Here is a 22,718-nt window from a genome sequence, read left to right as displayed (position 1 = left end):
TCAGCCTTTTGAGAACAGACTTGGACTGAGAGCGAGAGAGAGAGAGAGAGAGAGAGAGAGAGCGAGCGAGCGAGTGCGCGCGTGCTCCCTGTTCACTATGCCATAGACTACAGGGGCTGGACTCCAAACCTCCCCACTTCTACCCTATATGACTCAACCCGTCCCCTTTCTCTTCCGCCACTCCTCTCTTCACTAGATCCAAGCGACTTTGTCCACCTGTCTTCCCCTAGACCCCCCCCCCCCACACACCTGCATCTTCACTGGACTGTAGGACTGCAGTGTCACTTCATCGCGAGTGTTACTGTCATTGTGATGATTGCTGTGTCGGTTTAGACATTTTACTTGTCACTCGTGGCTTCCCTTTCCCCGTCTCCTTCACACAGCCATATGCACATACAATACATCAGAACCCCCTCAACTGCTGTGTTTGGTAGTTGGTGTACAGTCCAGTGATTTTAACACGAACCCCGCCCATGTGTTTTTTGTTTGTTTGTTTGTTTGTTTGTTTTAGGTTTTGTGTCCCCAACATATAAACACAGCCTGGGCCAGGTTAGCATGTCAAAATGCCATGTACACTTGTTCATCCACTCATTCATTCATTCATTCATTCGTTCCTTTAATCTCATTCACTCATTTACATGGTGAAATTCTCGCATTCATCCATTTGTTTATTCACAGAGATTTCTGTGTCTCAAGATTGGTACCAAAACAATGCAATATTTATAATGTATTTTTTTATGGAGAGTTCAAACAAAACACGTGTATTTGCAATGTATTTGCAATCCAGGTTAACAGGTCGGCCCCCTTAAATCGTTTTTTTTTGTTTTTAAACGGGCTTCATTTAAAGGCGTCCAAGCACCCTCCCACCCCCACCCTTAGCGGAATGTTTTACACACGTTGCACATGCATGCGTGGCTAACGTGAGATTGTGTGACGGTTGTGTGATTGACTGCGTGTGTGTGTGTGTGTGTGTGAGCTGCTAAACATGAATGGCAGAATGGTGAATAATTTACAAGGCCTCTTACACTAATGTACTGTTTTCATAGCATGTGGCTTTAAGCAGTTTTCGTTGCTGTGTGGTTGCTCCTGGCACATCATGTCCACGTATTAGCCCGTTCTGACCTTCTGGCATATCTGTGAAAAGCCTTGATGACCCCCCTCAGAGGTTGTCAAGAGAAAGGGAAAATGCAGAGCCATAAGCAAATCAAAAAAGGCTTTACATTTTTTTGCAATGTTGCGCACCATATGTCGTCAAATGAATGCCACCTTCTCTGTGCCTGCCCCGCTCTCTTATGCATTGGGTCTGCATTGTTCCCCAGGGTTTATTTGGAATGGTCAGACTTTTGGAAAGCGTTCTCAGAACCACAGGTGATGGATTGACGGTTTGTTTGTGGCCTGGTTTTTGACTGTCTGGTTGTAGTCTTCCCAGTTTCCTAGGACCCATTTTGATCAGCATTCAGCTGGATGGTGCTGTAGCCACTACCCCCCAGCCCCCCCCCCCCCCCGGGCTCGCTGTGTCTCCACTTCCCTGTGCCCTGTGATACCAGCCTATTTATTTATTTGTGCTGTTTTCATGTCTGATTTTTAAATGGCTCAGCAGCTGTGTGCTCACAGTCTACTGCCCTTTTTAACAAAAAAAAAAAAAAATCTGTTCTTTTTTTTTTGTTTTCTGTTTCTTAATCCTCTCTCCAGTCTTTGTCCATTGTCGGTCCTGTGTGCTTGTTGCAGCTCTTTGTCCTCTCGTGTCACTCTCTTGAAAAAGAAGCCATGGCAGTCTCCAGTGCCTGTGCAAGCCCTTCACGCTGTACCTAGTGTCAGGTCACTCGGAGCGCAACAACCTGACTGTTAATGAACCTTCCCTCTCGAACTTTATAGTTGACACTATATAGTTGGTCCTAGTCAAAACACACACACACACACACACACACACACACACAACACAGGAAAAATGATCCTCAGTAATCAAGCAAACAGATTCTGCCTTAAGAATCACGCTAGTGCCTCTGACGCCTAAACCCAGGTTCAGGTAGTTTGCATGCAACTGCGCTGGGAAGAAGGGAGATGACCATTGTCTTGATCTGGCTGTCCGCCCATTGTGAAGAGGCATCCATCAGGAAACAAGAAAAGCTTTATATTTGTATTAGATGTACGAAATCATTGATGCCTTCAACATATACAATTTGGAAAGAAAGCTCTGAAGGTGATGGCAATGTTTTACTGGGTTTTCTTTTCTTTCTTCCCGTTTTCATTTGGTCGTAAGACCTCTAGGTTGCCTCCTAGGGATGTTTGGTGCAACTGCACCTCCATAGAATGGCGAGATGGAGTCACTGTAGTCTCTTCTGTGATGGATGGTGGCTGTGTTGCAGTAGTTTCTCTAACACAATGTTGGCATATCCCCCCCCCCCCCTCCCCATCCTGTTTAACATAATGTGATGTGTTAGTCACCTTAGGAAAGGAAGCGAGGCTGGAACTAAACAAGGGAATAACAGTTGACTTTGTTCTTTTGTTCCCTCTTTGTACATAAACATGGGTCTTCCCTTCTCATGTATTGTATTGCAGTGTATAATGCTGCAACAAAAATTAAGGTTTTCAGTCCAAAACATAAGGGCATGTCTAAATGCACTAACGAAAGAGATGCAGGTTTATCGTTGACTTTTATATTCTTCCTTTTGAATTGATCATTTATCCATGCTTTGGTGTATCCTGATTTTATAGGTTCTTCCTCAGCGACATCACACATTTGTGACATCTTTGTCTTGGGTTTATACGTATGTGTATACATATTATGATTGCTCAGCAACTACTTGACACATATCTCACAAATGACTTAAGTTCTTGTCCTACAGTCCCAATGGTGACCCTTGCATTGTGTTGTACTTTATACTGACGCTATAGTTTTGTCGGTAGTCCCTTTATAGACGAATGTTGATTATGAAATGGGAAGAAAACTCTTATTCAGTTTTTCATACTAGTAATTGTCATTGGCACTTTTTTCCAAGAACCTGTTTCTCTTCATCGCGTGCTATTGTCAGGACTATACAAATCCCTGTCATAATAAATGCTTCTGTATCTTCTTTTGTGTTGTAATGAAATGTAGATAGATTTTTCTTTTTTTTGTCCTCTTTCCTTTGTTCATATTTAGTTATTTTGTGTGTTTGTTTTAAACAAGGCAGGTCTTTACAGTTTCAACGGAATTTTAAGTGGAAGTCTGGAGAGACTTAGAGCCAGTCAGCTCCCACTTCAGACCGATCATCACGGTTGGGCTTGTGCAGGACCTCATTTCTACCTGAGCTTATCTACATCATACTAATGGGATGCAGAGTAATTAATTTATTTTGGCTTTTGTTTTTCATGGATTTCCCTCAAAATGTTTGGAATTATGAACAAGATGTACTGGTAGATGCTCTTAACGCAGTAATACCTAGTTTTAGTGGGGAAAGAATGAACAATAAGAAAAAAAAAGATGTTTTAAAAAGTTCTTCTTAATGTCAATTTTTTCTGGGTAAAATTTACACTCCCGTTTTGTTGGACTGGTGATTTTAGAAAAAATGTTCATGTATTGTACATATGTGTACCATATATAAATATATATTTACTTTTTCATGCATGTTGAAGTGGAATACTATGAACACTTACCGTGCTGCAGTTTTAATTAAAGAAAAGCAACTTAATAGAATCCCAAAGTGTTTGAACCTCGTGTTTTCAGTCCTCTGTGTGCTACAGACTATCTCATTAGATCATAGGATGTGTAGCTGAGTGTTAGTGCATGTGTTACTGTATGGGAAAATGTGTCAAAACTGCCAAGCATCAAAAAGCAATAAAAAATAGTCATATCTGTTGTCTGAACCCATAACTACACATTCCAGCGTTTGATCGTTCTTTGCTATGTGTACACGACTTGTCTTGATTTGTTTATTTTTGTTTGTATGCGTTGTACATTCCCTAACACAACACAAGAGGGAGCAGAAGTCCCTGTGAAGGAGCATGTTTTGGGGTGCAATTTTATTGTACAGCCACTACGTGGTCATTGTGCAGCCGAGGTAAACGCGATCACGTGACGACTCATTGCCATTCGTGAGTTGTTCTCACATTATGGCGGAGGGACGAGTTGTTCGAATGGATTGTCACACTCATTTAAATCCCTGTTTTGTTTCTTCCTCGCCCGATCTTTAGTTTTTTATCATATTTTATTTGTCTTAAAGTACACTTCATTACACCGCTTCAACAATGGCAGACCGTGGATTGGATTTGTCTGGTCTACCAAAAGAGGTCAGGGACCAATTGGCTGAGTTGGATTTGGAGCTATCAGAAGGTAAGGGTAGCGAAGGATGAAGGGGATGTAACTGACCTCCTCCAACCGACCCCGCATTGTCGTTGACTGATAAGAAATGTGTTTGTTGAATGATGGGATGTACATAACGTTAAACACACCCGTGAATGTTTTTTTTTGTTCCAGACTAGCTAACTATGTAATGGGAGAGGACGAGGCATTTTTCACAGTTTACTGTTGTGTCGCGTGAAGTTAGTCCTTTGTACTGTGAAACCTGTATTCCCTATTCACACATGTGTTATAGAATAAAGATTATGTTATGTCTAATGGGTGATTCGAAAGTTCAATGTGTGCGTTGTACAATGAACTTGAGTCCAGCAGTACTGTTTACATTAAGTAGCTAGCTAAGAATACTGTTGCTAGCTAGTCAAATCAACTGTGGGAAAGCGCACTGAATGGCAAAACGAATATCTTGTGCACGACATTGTCCGCTAGCAATACTTTGACTGCTTGAGCTTATTTCGCCTACTCTGTTTGTAGAAAAGACAATGCTCAGAGGAACTGTCTGACGGCTTTTGTTCATAAGTAACGTTATTTCCTGAGCAGTTTTGTGGTTTATCAGTATTATACTGCCTGTTCAGACAGTTGTCATGCAGGCTTTAGTTGTGACCACAGCGTGCTTAGATATAGTATCGCATGAGACGTTGAAGGATGTCTGGAACAATTTTTAGACCATTTTAATATTAGCTAAGAGGTACATTCAATTCTGTCTCATTTCATTAGAACATCTTCTGATGACTATTGTCATTTCTGATAAGATATGATAATGGCTGTTGTCATGTCTGACATGATATGCTATTCAGAAGATTGTAAGACAACCCCATGACTTGAAATAATTCTCTTACTGGAGAAATGCGCTGTCTAAACATGGCTTCCTCACATATGGAGGCAAAAGGCGACTTGCTTGTGACTGTTGTTGCCTTCAGTCTTCCTCCTTACCCACACAGCTCCCCAGTCATCATCTATTGTGAAATATTTTCAAGCAGACATAGTGACGTAGCCCTTGGCCTTAAAGTGTGGGTAAATCACTAATGCCAGAATACAAGTGTTTCACTCAAGCAGCACAATAAAACTCCAGCAAGTTCCTCTAATTAGGAGAGGCACAGGCAGGCTATTAAAGGAACCATACACCTAACTAGCTCAGTTGCTGCAGGTGCTATGTAGCACAGTATAGATGGAGTTAAATTCCAATCGTAATAAAATGGCACTTATGTTACACCTCAGGATGTAGGGGTGCGGCGGGGGATGTTCGATGGAGTAATACAGTTATACAACCACAGCGATTGTGTACTGTGTGGGATTCTGACAGCAGCCTAATTTTCATGCCCAGGGCATGATGCCACTCTAAACGGGCCATAGCAACAGAGGCTAATCAGAACAGCCATGGTTATAATCGGTAGCACCATGAGAGAAGGTTGAATTATGAGGCCAGATAAAGCCATAAACAACCCCTCCTATAGCATCTTACCTTTTGAAAATCAAAAGAATATCACAAAATCATAAAAAATACTTTTTTCCCCCTGTACATCTCAGTCTATCATTAGGCACTCTGTTGAGCATGTGTTGTGGTGACACTTTAAAAAAAGAGGAAATTAAACCCCCTTCCAGCAACGTTTGTGTGTGTGTGTGTGTGTGTGTGTGTGTGGGTGTGTTTACGGCCTGGGGGCAGGTGAGTAATGCAGAGGAAGTGTGTGTTGTGTGTTTGCGGACACACCAACGGCCGTGACACGGCCTCTTTGATGCCCCCCTCTCTCTCCCGGCTCCTTCTCTCTGCTTGGAACAGCTGCTAGCCTCTGCAGCGGGTCTGCAAGTCTGTCACATCAGTGCTGATCCCCCTTCCACAACCCCACCTCCAGCACCCCAGTGCCAGGCCCTCTGCTCTACCACCTGGGCTTGCCTGGCCCAGCTGAGATGACTCCCGTCCGATGAGCGAAAAACACACACACGCTGTTTCCTAATTTAGCAACAGCCATTCTTTCCTCTTTGAAGACATGTGAACGAACAAAAACATCACATAGTGTGATTGTCCCCACGACTATGTCTCTCACATGCCAGGCCTAGCATGTAAGTTAACGTGTTTTACTGGCAGCGTCTGAGGTGTGAACTGCTCTGATGCCCTTGCTGTGAGCTCATTAAAGCTACAGTCTGTGATTTCTGGCAAAAGGTTGTTAATATTTAATATTAGTATGGGGCAGTGTTGGTACAGTGGTGAGTGTCACCGCCTTGTAAGTGTTTAGTCTGGGTTCCTTTCCTGACCGCTGCATGTTGTCTGTAAGTCGCTTTGGATAAAAGCATCTGCTCAACACCTGTCCTTTACCTTGAATATTTGTGCTGAACAGCATATCAAACTATACCCCTCCTTTCCGTGCTCCTGATGCAAGGTGTTGATTGGGTGGAATTGTTTATGGCTCGGTCTGACCCAGCGTTTTTTCAGATTTGCATAGCCAGAACTGTGTACTTACACCAGATTTTGTACTTACACCAGATTTTTGAGTACACACACTGAATGGAGAGCTAGAGGATGGTGAGGACCAAGCAAATGTATTGGATTAGAATCGTGGACTACACCTTTACAGGTCTTTTTATGTTCAAGGAAGGAATCAGTTTTGTATGTTGAATTTTCTGTCCAGCGTTAGTTCGACTTCATCTCTGAAGTTGTAGACAGTGACTGTGTTTTTTTTTTTACCAATTTAGAGAACTTAAAAATGTTTGTATGTGAGTGGGGTGGGGAGTAAGTCATGTGTCCATCTTCACACTCGTGACCATGGGTATCCATGGTGTTTTCCATTGAGACATGCATATTGAGCTTGACACAGAAACTAGGGGCGGAAATGCCTTGCATTAGCACGCTCGGGTTGGACGAGAGAGGGGCTGGCCAGCAGGCCAAATGTCCTCTTAAATAACAGGCCGATTCTGCGAGTCCCCAGTGATCATGGGGACACAATGAGCTCCTTTGAGCCGGTCTGGGCCACGGTGGCTAGGAGCTGCGCTGGCATTTAGGCCATTCAACTGAAAGCTTTGTGTTCTGAGCTGAGCTGCCCGGCATGAGGGGGAGAGAGAGGGCCAACGGTGGCGCTGGCAGCAGCACTGGTGGTGGCAGAAGTGACGCACGCATCTATGTGTGCTGTGTGCGTGTGTGTGTGTGTGTGTGTGTGTGTGTGTGTGTGTGTGTGTGTGTGTGTGAGTGTGAGAGAGAGAGAGAGAGAGAAGCGGAGACGTAGTGTGAGACCCAGACGAAGACGGGTCACTTCCCCCATGCGGGGCACCAACAGGTGTGGGACAGGCAGCCATGGTAGGAAGTCTCTCACGTCCATACCTCCCTTTTGTCAAAACATCCACGGGTCTCCTCCTCTGCAGAGCTGCCTCACCCCCTGTGCTCATAGCTGGGCTGGTTCACAGAGCTGCGCCCTGCCTCTGATGAGAGGACTGGACTGACCCAGGCATCATTAAAGATAAATGGCGATCCATCGTGGCGGTCCGTGAGGACCACAGCAGCAGATCTGATACCGGATCCGTGTCGTGGTGCACCCATGTGATGATCAGCTGGTTTTAACCTGCCAATGTGCCCCTTCAGTCAGCCGCCCGACAGCGTCGGACAGAAATGAAGCTGGAGCCGAGAGACGGCTCATTCATCTGTGTTTGCCTTTGAACGGTTCGCATCCGCGGAGAAACCTGTAGGCTATTTTTGAACCAAACATATTTCAAGCCTCATTTAACCCATCTCCCATTTATTATGCCCTTTCCGCTACTTCTTGGTTTGTTCTCCATTTTAACAGGAGTGTCAGAGGCTCCTTCTCGTAGTCATGTGGGCACGGAGTGTGTGGTGCGAGGGAATGTGGGTGAGGATGCGTTGCGGACGTGTGGCCGTGCCTCGTGGGACGTGACGTGAGCGAAGGAAGAGAAAAAAAAATGAGCGGCAGCTTGCCTTGCCTTGCTGCTGCTGCTGCTGCTGTTGCTGCCACTCTGATGGCGGGGGCAGATTACTGCCAGTTGCTTCCTATCTAGGCCACAGAGTGTCCGGATGAAGGGAGAAAGAGAGAGAAAGATAGGGGGAAAATGAGATGGGGTGAGCAGGAGAAGGAGAGAGAGAGAGAGAGATTGTCATTTGCACTGTGACTCACTGTTCGTCTGTCCTTCTCAGTCCCTTTATCTCCTCTCTCTCCTCCTCTCTCCTCTCTCTCTACTCTCTCTCTCCTCTCTCTCGCTCTCTCTCTCCTCTCTCTGCTCTCTCTCTCCTCTCTCTCTCCTCTCCTCTCTCTCTACTCTCTCTCTCCTCTCTCTCTCCTCCTCTCTCCTCTCTCTCTACTCTCTCTCTCCTCTCTCTCGCTCTCTCTACTCTCTCTCTCCTCTCTCTCTCCTCTCTCTTTACTCTCTGTCTCTCCTCTCTTTCTCTCCTTTCCATCTCCTGGAAGGCTGAGCGCAGGCATCAGCTAGGTACCACAGCCCCTAACGGGGGCATCAGCTAGCTACAGGGGCATTAGCTAGGTACCACAGCCGCCACAGGGGCATCTGCTAGGTACCACAGCCGCTACAGGGGCATCTGCTAGGTACCACAGCCGCTACAGGGGCATCTGCTAGGTACCACAGCCGCTACAGGGGCATCAGCTAGGTACCACAGCCGCTAAAGGGGCATCTGCTAGGTACCACAGCCACTACAGGGGCATCTGCTAGATACCACAGCCGCTACAAGGGCATCAGCTAGGTACAACAGCCGCTACAGGGGCATCAGCTAGGTACCACAGCCGCTACAAGGGCATCAGCTAGGTACCACAGCCGCTACAGGGGCATCAGCTAGGTACCACAGCCGCTACAGGGGCATCAGCTAGGTACCACAGCCGCTACAGGGGCATCAGCTAGGTACCACAGCCGCTACAGGGGCATCAGCTAGGTACCACAGCCGCTACAAGGGCATCAGCTAGGTACCACAGCCACTACAAGGGCATCAGCTAGGTACCACAGCCGCTACAGGGGCATCAGCTAGGTACCATAGACGCTACAGGGGCATCAGCTAGCGAGCAGCCGCTACAGGGGCATCAGCCATTCCAACCCTCGCCTCTCACTGACAGCGGCTCTGCCAAGCAAACTAAGCATTGTCTACTGAGGGTAGCACTAGCTTATGAGGGGTTGGATCCAGGTTGGATGGACAGCCAAATGGCAGGTTTGCATGCTCGCTCAGTAGGCAGCAGGCCTTCATTTGGCTGATGACAGACTGTCAAAATCGCTACTCTAGACTTCATGCTACCCAGCCCTTCTGTTAGATGTCAACAGGAGGTATCCACTGAGGCGAGCTAGAGGAATGTTCCCTATCAAATGACAGCAGTAACCTAGTTCTTGGGAGAACGTTTGTGTATGTAGCACAGATGTTGTAGATGTGAGTAGTGTTGACACAGCTTGACATATGGCAGTCCTAATTCACAATCAGAACAGCCATAGTTTCAGACCAATATGGATGTGTAGTCATGGGTGCATATCACCAGATATGGCTCCATTCAATCAATTGCCCTCAAAGTATGCACTTGGAACGTCCACCTGGGGAGAGGCAGATCAAGCACGTGTTTCTGTGAGTAACGGTTACGACTGCAGCGCTCATGACGCACCTTGTTGTGATGAGTCGAAAGGCTCCTTTCTCACCTGAGATCTCCTGGCAGCAGCAGGGCTGGCGAGACGCTTCTTCGGAGCAGCTTGCAGAAGAAGAGGGGCGGTTGTCTTTTTCAGCGCCCTGCCACAAAGCCCAGCCTGCGCTTCCCGGGGGCAGATGGGAAATGATCAGATGTCCGGGCTTCACATAGATTCCCTTTCCAGCCAACAAAGGGAGCTGAGGGCTGGTGGACTGGGCCAAGGCCCGGAGGTGTTGTGTTGCCTGGCCACGCTGCTGTTATATAATGCCCAGATCGGGGCTGCCTTTGGGGATGTGAATAGTTAATGTGTGCTGGTGCAGGGCCCCGGCTCCTGAATAATTAACAAGCCATCATTAGAAAGCACCTGCTCTGTTCCCCGCCCCGATTCCCCCTACAGCGACGTGTTGAAGCGACACTGGACCCCACGCGGTGTGAGTTAAAGTTAAAGAGTCTGAGGCCCCGTTTACGTGGAGCCTGGTTTGCCTAAATCCGGAATTTTTTTTTGGATCCGGTACCTTTTTTATCACGTTCACAAGAAAAATATTCGTTTACACGGAAACGCTAGAGCGGAGTGGAGTGGTTGAATCTGTGTAAAGACGTCATGGAGCATGCGCATAAAGTGACAGAAGTCTGTGTGGCTCTGGTCCTAATCATTACGCCCCCGCGGTGAGAGCAATGGGAGATGGATGCTGTGGCAGTGTAGGCCAGCAGGTACTGACAGTAAGATGAAGTAGCCTAGCTCGACACTCTAGCTGTCTGTGCTGTGGTGAACCTTTGTGTCCCTGTGCAAGACAGTTCGGTTAAGTTTGGTTTGGCTCGGTTCGGTTCAGCTCGGTTTAGTTTAGTTTAGTTTAGTTTAGTTTAGTTTAGTTTAGTTCAGCTCAGCTCATCTCTTAGGTCTCTGCAAGCTGACCTGGTTTCCAGGGCTGAGTTTTCCAGCCGGTGGAATCAATAGTTTTTGGAGGCGTTGGGGAACTGGCCTGGGCCCTCACACGTGCGTCTGCTCCAGAGGTCCTGGTCATGCCGGGTCACGACCTACTCCTTCAGAACGAGAGGTCGAGTGACGTCCAAGGCCAGAGAAGATTGTGCTTTAGTCTGTATCGACTCTGCTTTAGCTCGAAGGCCTGGGGGGGGGGGGGAGTTTGTTTTGCACACTGTTTCCATTTCAGATGACTCAGTTTAAGTTTTCAGAGTTATGAATTGTTCTCACCTGCACACTGTAGCCAGCGGGTTACACTGATACGCCTTCTTTCCACCACCACCGTCAGGTCTGGCCTCCCCCCCCCCCCCCCCCCCTCCAGGGAGAAGTCATCTTACCACCCTCTCACGCAGTCCTTTTTTCTTTTTCTCGCTCTTTCTTTCTTTCTCAAACTGAGAGAACCAGTTTGGTGGGCCTGCTACGTCGCTTTAGGCCTCTGTTTGTTTTGTGTGGGTCCCACCTGGGCCAGACCTCTCGCACGTGACGCTCTGTCAGAACACGGCCATCTCTCTCTCTCTCTCTCTCTCTCTCTCCCCTTCACTCTATTACTCCTTCCTTCTTCTACTCTTCCCACCCTCTCATCCCTGCTCTAGTGGACTGGATTAACCTGAAGCCCTTTCACGTGTTGGGGTGCTTTGCCAGCCCCTTTGCTCTGTGTTGCTCAACTTCACTCTCTTAAAAGCCTCGGGTTTGTTTGAGAGTCTGTCTCATGGGAAAACGAGGGCTGACACCTCCCCAATAAAAAGAAATGGCCTGTCACTCAAATGGCCAACACCCATCCAAACAATCTGACTCGGATCCCGGTATGTTGCCGTGGAGACAGGAGGCAAAGGGAAAAGTCCTGTTTGTACAGCAATTAGACTACAAGTTGTTGTTTTGATTTCAAGCCCCTAGAAAGCAGATCTGGCAGATTGATGAAAGGGATTAATATGAATAATGTGCATGGCCTGGAGCTGTCGCAGAGGCACTTTTTGGCATGGGTTCTGTGTTCATCTCCAGGTCAGGCAGAGTTTCCATTCACACTTTGCATGCACTAATTTAACATTTCCTATTTGTTTTCCTGTGACAGTATCCATAATATAAACAAAGCAGGTTAGGGTGACACTATTGAATGATCAGTTAGATATCAAATTCAAGCATTTTTTAAAAACATCTTCTAGCAGTTGGCTTCAACACAGCAATAATTAGCAGTCGAAACCATCAATCACTGTCTGGCTTTAGATGTAATCACTGCATTAATTTACATTCTGGATGTCACTTTTGGAAAAACCTAGGATGTGCTAGGCTACTCAAAAGTAGTCTGTAGAATGTTCCATTTCTCTTTGAAGATATCCACTCCGTTTTAAGTAAATAGTACTTGCATCAGACTGAATTAATTGTAGTCTTATATATTTTATAACATCAGCTTTGCATATATGCAAATCATTGAAAGTAGGCCATGTGATTCCAAACTAGTGAGAGGTTGTTAAACTACGCTGTTGCATACTTTAAAATGATTCCTCAGATTCCACCCAGGACACTGTTTGCCTACTCACTCAGATGAGTACACTGAGTTTGCCTGGGGCTGCTAGAGTGACTGCTGTCTACCTTTGACAGGCATCTCTGAAGCCCATCATGGCTGCTGCTGGGAGCTGCTCCAAGTTAGTTTGATTGAGTAGGAGCAGAGCTTCAGGCACTACTCAGCCTGTGCTCTAGTCTCTGAGAGACGTGTCTAGCGTGCTAACGCTAACCCATCATTACACCAGTTCTCAGGCGTCAGGACCAGCGCGTTGGCACAGGGATATGGGTCACTGTTACATGCCCAGCAAGACTAATGACCACAGACTGGGCTCTTCCCTTATGCTCCCAGTCGCTCCCCTCTCCCCCTCTCTCATCTCTCAGCTCTTTCAGGTCATTCTCTCTCCTCCATCACCACCAACCCCCCCCCCCCCCCCCGACAAGGTCAGTTTCAACATATTAGTCAAAGGTTTGGACTTTGTTCTGTCATTCTTAAGGAGTTTCGAAGTATGTAACTGTAAACATGAGGCCATGCCTGGCCACAAATCTGTGCATGGAAGCATGACTCACCAGCCCACTCCCAAACATCACCTCTCACCTTCTCTCTCTCTCTCTCTCTCTCTCTCTCTCCCTCTCTCTCTCTCCCACTCCCTCTTTCTCTCCCTCTCTCTCTCCCACTCCCTATTTCTCTCCTTCTCTCTTCTCTCCCACTCCCTCGTTCTCTCCCTCTCTCTCTCTCCCACTCCCTGTCTCTCTTTCTGTCTCTCTCTCCCCTCTCCTCTGAGTGGGGCCTTTTGGATGAGATTATGAGAGAGGCGATTGTTGGGGCTGGGTGTGGACGCCACGGCGGGGAGCATTTTTCTCAGCAGTCGGTCACTTTCTATATTTAAAAGGCTGGGCTTACACGAGGACGCGACGAGGGGCTTCTGGGGAGGCTTTTTCTCTCTGAGCAGCACTGTGCGCCTCCTCTCGAGCCCCCATTACAGCGCTGTGGCCACGGGGATTAGGCCAAAGCATGTTTTTCAGCCTCTTAGACCCCATGCTGACTGGGGTGCCGGCCGGGTGACGAGAGCCTTTTCTCCCCCTCCCCCCTTCTTTTCAGTCGAGGGGCATTTGTGTGGGGAATTTTTTTTTTTTTTTTTTCTTCTCTCCAGTCTGTACTTGATGGTTTGGAGGCTTTTTTGAGTTGAACCTCAGAGTTACAAAAGAGCAAGAGAGAGAGGGGTAGGGTGTGTGTGTGTGTGTGTGTGTGTGTATGCGCGTGTGTGTGTGTGCTTGTTTCCATGTAACGCTCCCAAATGCATCAGTCGGAACTCCCAGGAGTGGGAGAAAGAACAAAAGCCTTGCAAAACACTCTGGTGGGTGTGGTTTCAAATGTCACGCTTAAACCCATAACGCGCACAGTAGCTTAATTGTCCTGACATGGCGGCCATGGCGGCCATGGGGGTGGGGGAGAGGGACTGGGGGAGAGGGGCTGGGGGAGAGGGGGTGGGGTGAGGGTTGGGGTGGGGTTGGGGGTGCTGAGAGGTGGGGCTCTAGTTATGTGTTTACTGTTTAAACCCCAATTAGCTGACCTTTTACTTCACATAAAAGTCCATCGTTTCATTGAACAGTCTGAAAGGTTGATGGGATTAGCTTTTAAAGTGTCAGCCAGGGCTTCGCTCATGTGTCATGGATTATGAAGTGCACAGGTAAGACTCGCTCATTCTCTTAGTCACTTCCGGTTGAGTCAGCGTTGCCTGGGGCACAGGAGTGGCTGCAAGGTGAGTGTGCAGGCAGGAGTGTAAACACTGCAAACTCCTCGAGTAAGGGAGTGGAGGGAACACCACTCTGATGAAAGCAGGAAGCGTGTGTGACGACATGAGTAGTTAGAAGAGAGGGAAAGAAAGAGAGAGAGAGAGAGAGAGAGGTGGGATAGGGGAAAGAGGTACACTCATGACTGGCAACAAACGTATCAGCTTTCCCAAACAAATCCATACATGACTCTCTCTCTTCCTCCCGCTCTCGTTTTCTCTGACTCAGACTCCATTCACTGACTTGTCTCTCATTTCTCTTCTCTTGTATCACATGGTTTTGCCTCCTTCTCTCTCTCTCTCTCTCTCACTCTCTCTCCAAACTTTCTTTTTTTCCTCCTTCAGTCTCTCATGCTCTCATTCCAGCTTAACACTAACTAAGGCGCGGGTGACATTAGTGCTATTTCTGTGCTATCTGGTGTGGCAGCTAGCGCTCATATCCATCTGGTGGCTAAATGTTGCCCGCTGAGGAACTCGACTGGGATTGATCGCTTTTTAATCCGTAAAGTAAATAGCAGTTTTTCCTGAAAGACCCTCCCCCCCCCCCCCCCCCCCCTTATTTGCCCAGCTGTTTAAGTGCACGTGATCCCGAGTTGTCACTCGTCGCAGCCATAGTGTCACAGCCATAGTGTCACAGCCATAGTGTCACAGCCATAGTGTCACAGCCATAGTGTCACAGCCATAGTGTCACAACCATAGCGGCTCACAGGCTGGCACAAGCGTTACTCAATGTCTCTGGTGACAACAGCAAAACCACATTGCCTCTGAGGCCACGTAATGTACCTGCCGAAACTGCAAACAAAAGGCTTCTCTATAGTCCGTTGCCTCCATCATCCTCTGACCTCCCACACATGACAGTCACCAGTCTGTTCAGTTGGAGAGTTGGTAAAACCACAGGAGTGTGTGTGTGTGTCTGTGTGTGTGTGTGTCTCTGTGTGTGTGTGTGTGTGTGTCTCTGTGTGTGTCTCTGTGTGTGTGTGTGTGTGTCTCTGTGTGTGTGTGTGTGTGTGTCTCTGTGTGTGTGTGTGTAATTGAGCGAGTCTTGCATCATCAGCGGTCTGCACAGTACTAGCGAGTCTAGGTGATAGACCACGCAAAGGCTGGTTTCAGTGTGAGATCGCATTTCCCTCCTCTAACTGAATTCCTGTTCCCTCACTTTGTTCCTCTTGTGCGCCCGTTGAATGTAGGGAGGAGGCCAATGAGACTGAAATGAAAGGGGGGGTTGGGGAGGGGTGAGAGAGACGTTGGCAAATGAAAGAGGCAGGCAGAGAGGACAGAGGAGGGGCGGGGGGAGAACTGGAGTGCTTTTTAAATAAGGGCCTTGCAGTGTGATTGCAGGAAGTGGATGGGTGGCCTCTTAGCAACCACAGTGTCTGCACTTCAAAGCCAGCAAGTGCTGCTGTAGTTTGTAACAGTTGCTCAGTTGCTCTTTTTCAAATGTTATTTTATGTGTTGGTAATGAAGCACATGCTTGAATACAAATGCAGTCATAGTGTATAGCAAGCAGTGGAGGGCTAATGATTTAAAAGAGAGATGTTATTACTGCCAATTTCGCAGAACTATTTGCTTGTGTGTTTGTGTTACAAGCGTGTATCCGTATGTTGCATATTTTTCTCCCCACGTGTTTACACTGAAAACACTGATCAGTGTTTATTTTAGTCCTCTCTCTGTGAGAGTGTGCAGTGTATATATTTACACTTAGAACACACACGCTATCTCAGACTGTTTGTGATTCTGACTGGACGCTTGGCGACAGTGTTTGTTTGTGTTTTTGACTGCTGGCTGTCGAATGTTGAGCCCAACCATGACAGGCCGCCTCTCCTGGTGATGACAGTGGCGCTAGAAACAGCAGCTCTCGGAGCCAGAGCCGGGAAAAACTGCACACATCCGCTCATTCTATAACACGCGTGACGTTTGAGACGTTTGAGAGCTGATCCTGGACCTGCCATCCCCTGAGCACCTCTCGCCCTCTCCCCATCGTCGGCTATTCCTGGAGAGGATCACTATAAAGAGCACTGCTAGGGTCAACTTTCTATTATCTCCTAATTAAGGCCCCCCGAGGAGGAGGGGGAAAAAAAAACAGGTGATGCATTCTCAGGCCAATCAGTTTCTTTAATTAGTCGATTAACAGCGGATCTCCTGAAATAGGGCTGCCTACCCCTGACCTACATCGGCGCACTGTGACAAGTCCCCCGAGGACTGGCTCTGACTGGTTATGGACCAGACACCGTGACGGTCCCCTCCGATCCAGAGAGTCAGAACTGACTGGGTCCAGAGTTGCCACCCAGACGTCTGAATGGTGCAAAGTTGAAAACCGAGCTGCGGATTTAGTGGGAAGGGGACGCCATGGGCGGTATTTAAAGCGGCATTCAGCCACTGCCAGTTTCTCTCAGTTTAATGAGTGCAGTCCTGTAGTGCTCTGGCTAGCTTCCTGGCTGCTGTGTGTATGTGTGTGTGTGTGTGTGTGTGTGTGTGTGTGTGTGTGTGTGTGTGTGTGTGTGTGTGTGTGTGTGTGTGTGTGTGTGTGTGTGTGGACTAACCTGCTGCAGTGTTGTGCCTGTGTGTGTGTGTATAATGCTGAAGTTGTCTTAAGGGCTTAGGCCAAGTACAAGCGGGCAGCGGGGCCATCCAGTGCACAGACCTGCCTGTCAGTGTGTTAAGTGCTGGGTCATTCCCTCGAGGCGCCCAGGGATCTGAGCGGAGGGTCTTCAGGGTTCAGCCAGAAACAGTGCTCAAATACTGAGCCTAATACCTCAGAACATGCCAGATCTTTTCAGCCCCTGGTTTCCAATGGGCAGGTTTATCATTGTGTCCCCTATAGCACCTGGCAAGAATAACCATGAACTGTCACATTGCCTTTCACTCCAGGAGTGACACACGGTACAAAATCTAAAATCTCTGGCTCTGAAATATTATTTTAGTATTTTAAATCTGTTTTTTATTTCCATGCTGAAGTCTGGCAGTGCCCCTGCATGTTCCATGTATCAATACTCCACATTCCAGCGCCGCTGTACTTGGGTCCTTGAGGCACCGGTTTAATTGAGATTCCCAGCGCTGGAGGAAGTTGGGAAAGTGTGGGAAAGTTCATATCTGTGTGTGTGGGAGGGGAGATGCTCGCGACATGAAATGGGAATCGGTGCTAAGTTTGATGGAGTGAGAGGTGTACAGTCGGCTGGGTAGAGCCAGCCAGAGAGGAGGAATTTAATAACATCCCGTCCTACCCTGCTGTGGAGCGGAGAGGGCGAGCTCTCCCTGTAGACTTGCCTTCTCTCTCCCCCTTCTTCTCTCTCTTTCTCCCACACTCTCTCTCTCTTTCTCTCCCTCTTCCTTTCTCAATTTATTTCTCTCTCTCGGTCTCTCTCTTTCCCTCTCTGTCTTGCTCTGTTTCTCCCACGCCCTCAGCACGACGCCCCCTGATTTCTCGCTGCTATGGTATCTAAAACCTAAAACCAATGGAAATGTATGCGCACACACACACACACACACACACACACACACACACACACACACACACACACACACACACACACACACACACGTAGCCTAGATGTGGCCACACACACACACACACACACACACACACACACACATATGTAGCCTAGATGTGGCCATACACACAGACACAAGGATAAAAGTACACCCTTGTGCAGACTGCGGCAAGAGAGTCACAGAGAGGGCTTCCTCTGCCCAATCTTGCTGTCCTTATATGGCAGGTGATTCCAGGCCAAAGCCCAGAAGGACCTGGTTGCTGTTACACCATGAAAAATCCTGGAGTCATGGTGTAACAGCATGGTGTCATTTCTCGACACTGAAGAAGTTAGTGTCCGTAATACATGGCACCGTCGCCTGCACTGCTGCCGCTGGACTAGTCATTTTCTGTTGACGGGGCAAATTCTTTGGACATCTCTCATGTGCAGTCCACACAGGAACGACCACTGTCACAATGGCTAGCAACCACTGCAGATTAGTATAAATGACATAGGCTACATTACAAATTACATTCTCCTTTCTTAAAGCAGCTAGTCAGCGAGATCTAGATTACTATACTTGTTCCAGAAGTTAGCCCAGTTAGAAATCTGGGTTTCCAGTAGATGCCACAAAGCTTCCACGGCATTAATGGTTATTCACTGGGAAAGAGAGACAACATTAACGGACAAGTTCCTGTCCAGGGCTCCAGTCAACTGGGGATTTGTCTCTGAGTTAGTCTGTGGGATGATTGCAGCTGTTTTGGAAAAGTAGAATAGTCTGTAGGGGGACGTAGCCAACATATGTGCTGGCCACGTTGCAGCTTGTCCGAAGCTGAACTTAGTGTCTTAACAAAAAGCTTTAGCACACACTCTTACCCCTAACAGAGAGAGAAAGAGAGTTACCCACATTAGACTTTGAATTTAATCTCATTACTGTGCACACAATTGAATTGTATTGTTTTTGTCCTGCTGGAAAGAGCCTTGGTTAGATGGGAGTTCATTAAAGGATTAGAAGCTTGATTCACGTGGTGCTCAGATAGCCAGCATTCTTTGGGACCTAGCGCAAGGCTGCTAAGTTGTTTCTTTCGGAGGGAGGTGGAATTAAGTCGTTTGCAGGTCTTCGCAGGCCGGGGCTGTGTACACGGCGGTTAACCAGAGCCCATCTGTGTATGCCTTGCATACGATGAGGGCCTGGCCTGGACTGAAGAATGCGTAGACATTTACTGGAAGCAGAGACTGTAGACTGGGGTTGGGGGTGGGTTGGTGAGATGATAGGGGGGGGGCACAGTCAAGGGTGTAAATGTATTCATGCACAGGGGCTGTGGACTGCGCTAGCTAGTGTTTCACCACTGTGCTTTTGGAAGTCCAAGCATTTGCTCCTTTTCGGTCCACACTCACCTGCCAGACCGCAGAGCTCATCTCGAGTCGTAGCCCAGCCAGCTGTGCCGTATACGGGGGGGGGGACCTCTCGCTGATTCTTATCTACTCATGAATTGCAGAATAGCACTGCTAGCCTAGCGCTGACCAGTCGGCCTCAGAAAACAGCCTCACTCTCTGACATGAGGCCTTTGTCTGGTGGGAATTTGTGACTTCTGCTATAACAGAGCAGTCCAAATCATTGTTTATTCAACATATGAGAAGAAATTACCCTCAGGCCTCAGAGTCCAGCCTTGTCTCTTTCACTGTAGAGCAGCGGAGAGACATTTCCAGCCACAGTTTACACAGACTCATTGTGTTGGCTCTCTTGTTCATGATAATCCAGTCAAGCGTAGGACAGCGTGAACACATGCCACAGATTTGATGGTATGGCAGATCACAGTAGGGCTTAGACAATATCCCGAAATACACGCTCACTGACTGTCAATTCAGGACATGAGCGCTGATCAACAGGCCTCACGCCTTGATTGTGTAGGGATTTCCTCCCTAAGACGAGCCTTCCTACACACTCAGTGCCTGCTGTCTCAAAGCCTAACTTGAATCATTGAAGCCAACATCCTAAATCTTGGTGGTAGGTATGGATTGAAAACATCCTGTTCGCTTCTCTCTCGGTTTAGGCCATTGGGCTAAGTGGACTCTGTGCCTGTGATCTCGGTTAGTGCTTCAGGAGAGTCTTGACGGCTGCCCTTGTGAGTCTCCTAGGTCCAGCCCTGCTCTTGTGAGAAGCACACCTGGCATTAGGTCTTGCGGCCTAGGGCAGGATTAACCTACCTCTGTGTGCAACTCGAGGATTAGAGGCCCTGCCGTGTCTTGGCCAGGCCGATAGCAATGGAGTCTAAGGGCCCTGCTTTAAATAGCCATCGGAAAATGGTCTCGGTCTGATTCCTACTCTGCGCGAGCATTCGGGCCAATATGGCTGGCCATGGGAGACACTTGGTCAGTGGGGGCTGGGAATCTTTCGGAGAGATGGGATTCTAGGAGAGTTTACAGAGAATTTACAGAGCCTTGGATTATCTGTTTAATTTTTTCTGCCCTCGTCAGTCTTAAGTTCTAGGCTAATGTACCATGTATTTCTGGTTTGCAGTGAGAAATACACCCGCTTAGGTGGGTCTTAAAGCTGCAACAGTTCTTTGCTTGTTAGTTTGTTGGCTATAAAAAAAAGGCAAACTCTTTGTTCACTGCGGTGAGAAGCAGCGGATTGGTGAAGTGTGTAAAAGTAGGGTGCCTAATGCCATTGTATGAAATTCCTGTGAACAGAATAGACCAAGACCCTAACCTTCAGTAACCCCGACCACAAAGGACATCTGCTTGGCCAAGAGCTGCTAAAATGGTCGCGGACAGTACATCATTCTTCTCATCAACAGCACCATTATAAGCCGTTTCTACTTCTTGGCTGCCACAGCGGAGCAGTCTGCTCCCGGGCCGCTAAATATAACTTTGTAGTTGACGACACTTCCTTTCTTGCGAACCCCTGCATTTATGTTTATCTCTGTGGGTTTGTTGCTCGTACAGGAGCCTCTAGAGTCAGATATGCATTCGCTGCTGGTCTTCGAGGACTTTGTTTGTTTACCAGCCCTAACTTGAAGGAGGAAAATGCAAATTGAAAACAAATTATCATGAAATGATTCTGTGAAGTCAGTCCAACTTCTCTTGCAGGGATCCTTATTTAGCTAGATTCTGTAATTTGTTTAGCAAAGAAAAAGATAGATCTTCCCCACCAGGTACACACCTCATACCGAAAGGGAATCTGCTGTACTGAAACAACCTATGTAAGCTGTGACCCGTTTGGCAAGGTACAGAGATTGCTAACGTGCTAGGCTATCTCATTTGTCAGATGCCCTGTTCATTCCCTGCTCATGGCCGCCTCAGATTTCCTTCTAATCTGGGATTACAGAGGTTTGGATTATAACACGGCATGTGCTGGAAGATTTGTTTTGGGATTGTCCTGCTATGAGATGATGGGAGACAGACGAGATGTAAGAGGTGTCCTTAAACTTATACCATTAATTCACTTAACCCAAAAAAACATGTTTGGATGTTCTTACCATCGCTGCTTTCTTCAGCCACAGTTTAACAGAGTCCGTGGAACGCGTTTAGAACAGCGTTGTTAGAACGCTTGCTTATTGGGGGGTGAGCACAGATTGCAAATGGCGTGGTGTATGTTTCCTAAGTATGGGGATGTGGGTGGAGCTGTGGTTGTGTAGGTGTTTGGCATGGGATGACAAAGAGGAGGGGGAGGGCGGCTCAGTTCCTCAGCGCCTCGTCCGTGTGGGAAGATGAGATTCGGCGGCCGTGCCAGGCCCTCGGCTCTGCCCCCCGCAGTGCCACATAAGCCCGCCAGAACCCACCTCGGCCATGAGCCCTCATGCCTCAGTGGCCTCTAACATGGTTATGGGCGAGCTATGTGGGCGGAGGTGGGTTTGGCTATGTTCACTCAGTCACGCTCACACACACACTCACCCTCCCTTAACAGTGTTTGTGTTATGTTTAGTATGTGTGTGTGTGTGCATGTTTGCATATTTGTGTCAGTGAGTAGGAGAGTATCTACGCATGGCAAATCACAGAATGACATCATCACAGACCACATGTGGAATGGCGAAAACATAGAGGGTAAAGCAGGAGGAAGCAGAAGCAGATGTAATGTGCCATCGCCTGTCTCGCTCTCGATGTCTCTCTCTAGCCTGTCTCTCTGTCTCTCTCGCTCTCGCCTGTCTCTCTGTCTCTCTCTCGCCTGTCTCTTGCTTTCGCCTGCCTCTCTGTCTGTCTCTCGCCTGTCTCTTGCTCTCGCCTGCCTCTCTGTCTGTCTCTCGCATGTCTCTTGCTTTCACCTGTCTCTCTGTCTCTCTCTCGCCTGTCTCTTGCTCTTTTCTGTCTCTCTGTCTCTCTCTCGCCTGTCTCTCGCCTGTCTCTTGCTCTTTTCTGTCTCTCTGTCTCGCTCTCGCCTGTCTCTTGCTTTCGCCTGCCTCTCTGTCTGTCTCTCGCCTGTCTCTTGCTTTCGCCTGTCTCTCTGCCTCTCTCTCGCCTGTCTCTCGCCTGTCTCTTGCTTTCGCCTGTCTCTTTGTCTCTCTCTCTCGCCCCGGCCATTCACAAATCTCTGGCACTCTTCAGGCTATCGGCTTGCACCAACTGGTCTGGGTGCAGTCATAATGCACCTGCTGCGCTGTTCCAGGAACTTTGGCTCTGGGATGGTGCAGTGTGATGTTTTAATCAATTATGGACACGGGGAACGGAGAAAAGGGGAGGGGGTCTATCAGAAATCGCCTGCAGGAACATGCACTGCTTGTCGTTTCAGTAGACTAGACATATTCTGTGTGTGTGTGTGTGTGTGTGTGTGTGTGAATGTTTGTGTGCGTGTGTTAATTACATACATTCCATCTGGCCGCAGCGCTTTCAGAGTCCATCCCAGCAATATCCCTAAATAGCTCATCGCATTGTCTCAATAGTAATGGGTGCTCTGGCTGTGTGACATTCAGCTGAGGCTAAATGTGGCCCTGTGCATTAAGGAGTCCAAGAAGAAAGGCAAGGAAGGGGGCTTATACAATTAGATCTTCGTGACTGGAGGTTTTGTCATCCCATTTTCGCTTAGTCAGGTTCCTG

At 47.8% G+C, this 22,718-nt stretch overlaps 1 protein-coding gene across 1 annotated transcript in view; it reads left to right on the top strand.

Annotated features, from left to right (window-relative positions):
• The first annotated feature begins 4,120 nt into the window (after positions 1-4,120).
• Positions 4,121-22,718, top strand: part of dip2ba (disco-interacting protein 2 homolog Ba) — a 50,562-nt gene continuing 31,964 nt past the window's right edge. Inside the window, exon 1 of the mRNA XM_080832163.1 lies at positions 4,121-4,312. Within this exon, the coding sequence (XP_080688289.1) occupies positions 4,228-4,312 (85 nt within the window). The 5' untranslated portion in view covers positions 4,121-4,227. The remainder of the gene's footprint in view (positions 4,313-22,718) is intronic.

The sequence above is a fragment of the Sprattus sprattus genome, assembly GCF_963457725.1.
Source record: "Sprattus sprattus genome assembly, chromosome: 2".
NCBI lineage: Eukaryota > Metazoa > Chordata > Actinopteri > Clupeiformes > Clupeidae > Sprattus > Sprattus sprattus.
This window is presented reverse-complemented; position numbering and strand designations above follow the sequence as displayed.